The 6,000-nt window shown below is 47.0% G+C and overlaps 1 protein-coding gene across 1 annotated transcript in view; it reads left to right on the top strand.

Annotated features, from left to right (window-relative positions):
* Window positions 1-568: 568 nt before the first annotated feature.
* Window positions 569-6,000, top strand: part of LOC140725888 (5-hydroxytryptamine receptor 7-like) — a 57,746-nt gene continuing 52,314 nt past the window's right edge. The window contains exon 1 of the mRNA XM_073041826.1: window positions 569-1,751. Coding sequence (XP_072897927.1) covers window positions 1,267-1,751 — 485 coding nt within the window. The 5' untranslated portion in view covers window positions 569-1,266. The remainder of the gene's footprint in view (window positions 1,752-6,000) is intronic.

Raw genomic sequence — 6,000 nt, 5'->3', positions numbered from 1 at the left:
GAACAACAATTGAACCTCTTGACCATGTCTACATGCTTTTATGCATTGAGTTGCTGCCACATGATTGGCTGATTAGATATTTGCATTAACCAGCAAGTGTACAGTGTACCTAATAAAGTGGCCACTGAATGTATTTCTCCCCTCACAAAATATATCAGTACAAATTATCGGCATATATTTAATGGCAGTTAAACATTCCCCTCCCGTGCAGGGTGCTGGGGGAACTACGCAGGTCGAGCAGCATCTGCGGAGGTAGAGAGTTAGTCGAAACCCTGACTATCCCCCCCTCCCCTCGCCTACCTCCACAGATGCTGACTGACTCTGAGTTCCTCCAGCAGTTTATTTACTGATCCCAATTCTAGCATCTGCAGTGTCCGGTGAATCCCACTTTTAACCGCAGATTCTTCCCCCCTTGTCCGTTCCGCTCACGCAGATATGATGGGGTTAACGCTATCGTTCGCCGCATTTGCAAGCTCGCTCCCGACGGCTCAGCGAAGGCACGAACAGATTGCTGCCCCCCGGCTACTGTTTTACATAAATAGAGAGGGTCGCTTATCCGTCCTCTCCCACTCCATCCCTTTCCTCAAAGCTGCCCGTCTCGCCGGGGAGACGGAGCATTCGCACCTCTCGCGTACATTCCTGAATTCCGTCTCCGAGGGGGGAACCGGTTAACCTGTCCCCGGACCAACATATAGAAGGTGGATTGGAATCGAAATGCGTTCTGGCTGAGAATTTGCTGTTATTTTTTTTTTAAAATCGATTCTGAGGTAAAACGAGTATTTCTGTTCGATGAGACTCAAGGCAGCGGTCGAGTTGCATCCGTTTGACAAACTTTTTTTGTCGAGTGAAATGGGTTTGTAAGCGAGCCGGTGGAGCTTGCCTCGAGTCAGCCAGCCGCCAGCAACTGCGACTGAGGAAGTGGGCTACAGCTCGATTCTGTGTAGCCCGTAAGCCGCGAAGAGACTGAGTTTTTGAAGGCGATAAAGACTCGGAGGCTAACAGACGACTGACATCCTGAGCGGCGCGGAAGCCGGACTGTACGGGGTTGTTGCGGGGTGGCGATGGTCTGGAAGGGAGCGATGTGTGTGTCGCTCTCTGGTCCAGGAGACGGGAGGCTCGAGCAAGGCGGCGGTGAAGGAATGGGGAGCAGGTGTCTTTGCCACATAGAGTCCTGAGGGGGTTTGGCCAATCGCCAGACCCGAGAGAGCTGCCTGGGCCATTTCGGCGCTCTCGGAGTCACTTTCCCTCTCCCTCTTCCCGTCAGCAATGGTTGTCCACGCCGACCCCATCCAACTCAGCCAGCGGGCTCTAGACCACGCAGAGACCCTCGGCCACCGGCAGGAGCTAGCTCTCTCAACCTCCCCCACGGAAACCCCTTACCCCAGCCTGCTGGCCAACCTGAGCAACTCCACCGATTGCGGCGAGGAGATTTTGCTGTATGGCGACGTGGAGAAAGTCATAATCGGGGTCGTGCTGTCCATCATCACCCTGTGGACCATCGCAGGCAACGCCATGGTCATCATCTCGGTCTGCATCGTCAAGAAGCTCCGGCAGCCTTCCAACTACCTGGTGGTGAGTCTGGCGGCCGCCGACCTCTCGGTGGCTCTGGCCGTCATGCCGTTCGTGATCATCACTGACCTGCTCGGGGGAGAGTGGCTCTTCGGCAAAGTTTTCTGCAACGTTTTCATCGCCATGGATGTCATGTGCTGCACGGCTTCTATCATGACCCTGTGTGTAATCAGTGTGGATAGGTGAGCTCCTCTTTTCATGCGTCTCACTCACTATACAAGCGACACACACAAAATGCTGGGGGAACTCAACAGGCCAGGCAGCATCTATGGAAACGGGTGAACAGTCGACGTTTCGGGCCGAGACCCTTCATCAGGACTCCAGCTGATTGAAGCCTGCTGAAGGGTCTCGCCCGATAGGTGGACTTCACTCTTTTTCCATAGGTGCAGCCTGGCCTGCTGAGTTCCTCCAGCATTTTGTGTGTGTTGCTTGGATTTCCAGCGTCTGCAGATTTTCTGTGTATACAGTTCTGGTCACGCTGCAATAGGTGTATAAAATCATAGAACCATAGAACAGTACAGCACAGTACAGACCCTTCAGCCCTCCATGTTGTGCAGACCCATATAATCCTTAAAAAAATACTAAACCCACACTACCCCATAACCCTCCATTTTTCTTTCATCCATGTGCCTTTCCAAGAGGCCCTTAAATACCCTAATGTTTTAGCCTCCACCACCATCCCTGGCAAGTCATTTCAGGCCCTCACAACCCTCTGTGTAAAAAAAACTTACCCCTGATGTCTCCCCTAAACTTCCCTCCCTTAATTTTGTACATATGCCCTCTGGTGTTTGTTATTGGTGCCCTGGGAAACAGGTACTGACTATCCACCCTGTCTATGCCTCTCATAATCTTGTAGACCTCTATCAAGTCCCCTCTCATTCTTCTACGCTCCAAAGAGAAAAGTCCCAGCTCTGCTAACCTTGCTTCATATGACTTGTTCTCCAATCCAGGCAACATCCTGGTAAATCTCCTCTGCACCCTCTCCATAGCTTCCACATCCTTCTTATATTGAGGTGACCAGAAATGAACACAATACTCTAAGTGTGGGCTCACCAGAGATTTGTAGAGTTGCAAAATGACCTCTCTACTCTTGAACTCAATCCCCCTGTTAATGAAGCCTAGCATCCCATAGGCCTTTTTAACTACCCTATCAACCTGTGCAGCGACCTTGAGGGATGTATGGATTTGAACCCCAAGGTCCTTTTTTTCATCCACACTCTTAAGTAATTGACCATTAATCCTGTGCTCAGTCTTCTGGTTTGCCCTTCCAAAATGCATCACCTCACATTATGAGAGGCACAGAAAGGGTTAATGTGCAGTCTTTGTCCCCAAAACTAGATTGTACAGGGAACCCACACACAAAATGCTGGAGGAACTCAACAGATCAGGCAGCATCTATGAGAGGAATAAAACAGTCGACATTTTGGCCTGGACCCTTTATCAGGACTGGAAAGAAAGGGGGAATAAGCAGGAATAAGAAGTTGGGGAGAGGGGAAGGAGGCTGGCAGGTGATAGGTGAGGTCAGGTGAAAGCCTGGGAGGGGAGATGGAGTGAGAGGCTGGAAGGGAATATGTGGAAGGTGTAAACAGCTCTGACAGGAGAGCATAGTGAACCACAGGAGAAAGGGAAGGTGGAGGGGCACCAAAGCGAGGTGAGGCAAAGAGAAGGGGAAAGGGGGGAAGCATGGGAAATTGAAGAAAGGGAAGGGGGGGGGAAGTTACAGGAAAATAGATAAATGGATGTTCATGCCATCAGAGGAAACAAAGTGGGAGGAGAACTAGAATGGAAATAGTAAAAGAGATAAGGGCAGAGGTGAGCATATAGATTTAACGCGAGAGGGGAGGGATTTAATAGCGACAGATTTTTCATCCAGAAGGATATGGAATGTTGCCAGAGGAAGTAGATGAGGTATGCACCTTAACATTTCAAAGATACTTAGACAGGTAAATGGATAGGAAAGGTTTAAAGGGATATCACCAAATGGCAGTGGTTAGTTAGACATCTTGGTTGGCATGGGCCAGTAGGATTGAAGATCCTGTTTCCATGCTGTGTGACTCTGAGGTGTGTTCCTCACTTTCACCTTTTCCCTCTCGTGCCCAACCAACCCACTGAACTGCCGTTAACTGTTCGAAGAAATTGATGTAGCCATAGACTGTTCAGCCCTTCATGTCTGTTTCATGAAACAATGGTGTATCTTTTACCTCACTACTGCATTATCCTTAGTCTTGCAGCATAAAAATAGGCCTGTTGACCCATCTCATCCTCGCTGACCATGTTTCTTTGAGCCAGTCTCATCTGCCTGCATATAGCCCCCTCGACCAGGGGTTTCAAACTTTTTTATGCCATGGACTCCTACCATTAACCGAGGGGACTGTAGAACCCACATTAGGAACCCCTGCTCTATAAGGTCACCCACATCCCTCAATTCCCATAATATCTAAAATCCTGTCTTTAATATACTCAGTGACTGAACCTCCACAAACTCTTCTCTGTGAAATTCCGGATGAAATCTCATTGCAGTCTTGAACAGAAAATCCCTAATTTTGAGACTGATACTTTTGGATGTAGACATGCAAGCTAGGGGAAATATCATTCCTGAATCTACATTGTCAAGCTCTGTGAGGGCTTTGAATACTTCAGTAAGATTGTTTCTCTTCCTTCTAAACTTTAGACAGTAGAGGTCTCCATGTAGGACAATCCTCCAATCCAACACTTGTATTCCAGATCTATGACTGTAAAAGGCCTGTTTCCGCACTATATAACACTGTGAGACTGTTACTGCACATGCACTGATGTGGAGAAAATGAACAGGCTTGGCCTCACCTTGTGGAAAATACCAGCCTGACTAGTGACCTGTTGTTACTTGTTCACAGACTGTGGACCCCACAAGCAGTGCTGAACATTAGTTGTCTAAAGCTGTTGTCCACTGCTCTGAGCAGACAGTAACAGATCAATTGTATTGGTGGGTCTGGAGTCACATCTGGGCAGTACAGCAGCTTTCCTCCCCTGCCGGACATCAATGACTCAGACAGACCTCTACAATAAAGTTGTAGAGTAATTGTTCTAACAAGCATATTAAAATTTAGTTTAATTATATTCCCCAGCTGAATCAGAATCAGAATCCGAATTTGGTATCACTGACATATGTTGTGAAATGTGTTGTTTTGCAAAAGCAGGACAGTGCAATACATAAAATATATTATAAATTCAGTAATATATATATGATATTAAATAAGAAGTGCACAAGGAAAGCAAAAATAGAAAAATAGTGTTCACAGATTTATGGACCGTTTAGAGATCTGATGGCCTAAAACATTGAGTGTGTCTTTGGGCTCCTGTACCTCCTTTCTGATGTTAGTAATGAGCAGAGGGCATGTCCTGGGTGGTGAGGGTCCTTACTGATGGATGCCACCCTTGTGAAGCATCGCCTTTTGAAGATGGTGGGGAGGATGGTGCTGGCTGGATTTAATGCGTCTGCATTAATGGTCCGGAACTCTAGATGCCGTTTCAGTAATCTAACCATTATGCTCCTGCTTCCACTAACCAGGGCCAGCTTCCTCGAACAATGTACCAGCTCTCTATGTGTGGGGTAAGCAGTAGGTGCACTGAACATGCTGGCCGATGTGGCGGTGGTGTGTGGATGTGATAGCGGTGTTTAAGAGGCATTTAATCAGCCGCATAAACATGCAGGGAATGAAGAGCTAAGGGTCACGTGCAGGCAGATAGGTTTTATTTAGTTTGGTGCCACTTTTGTCACAGGCATACTGGGTAAGGGACATGTCATTGTGCTGCATGTTCCATGTAGTATCCCTGCTGCGCTGGCATGTGAAGTGTTAAGGGCTGAGATGGTTTTGTTGGGCGAGACGAGAACAGCAAGGTAAAAGGAGTGCTTCTGACATGTTGTTCCCACTTCACACCCTCCCTCCCTTCACTGAATGAATTTCTCACTGAATTTACTAACATCAACCCGAACTTAAACCAGCTGCTATTTTCACTCTCTATTGCACGCCATACCAGTTAATGTATGTACGAGGTGGCAAATTGGGCAAAGTAGGTGGAAATTATTTCTGTGATGAATTCCATATTTTTTTTGTATACTATTTTTAGGAAGGTGACAATGGGAAGATTGACATGACACAGAAAGAAACCTCACTGGATAGCTTTCAACATCATCATTAATGCTGAAATCTAATATACACGACTATAGTTATTGTCATAACATGAACTGGATGCTGCAATATCAGGGCCTTACTCTGTAAGCATCAGTATAACTTTTACAAATCTTCTTGTGAGCCGAATAACAATCTGAGTGAATTTTGTGAAGTGTTCTGTAGCTGTTTTTTGCAGCCCTCCGTTGCTATGACAGTAAAACCATATAATTAAGAACATTAAATTCCTTTAAATGTCACAAGTATGGCTTCAAATCTTTTT

This window comes from Hemitrygon akajei, chromosome 4, assembly GCF_048418815.1.
Source record: "Hemitrygon akajei chromosome 4, sHemAka1.3, whole genome shotgun sequence".
Taxonomy (NCBI): Eukaryota; Metazoa; Chordata; class Chondrichthyes; order Myliobatiformes; family Dasyatidae; genus Hemitrygon; species Hemitrygon akajei.
This window is presented reverse-complemented; position numbering and strand designations above follow the sequence as displayed.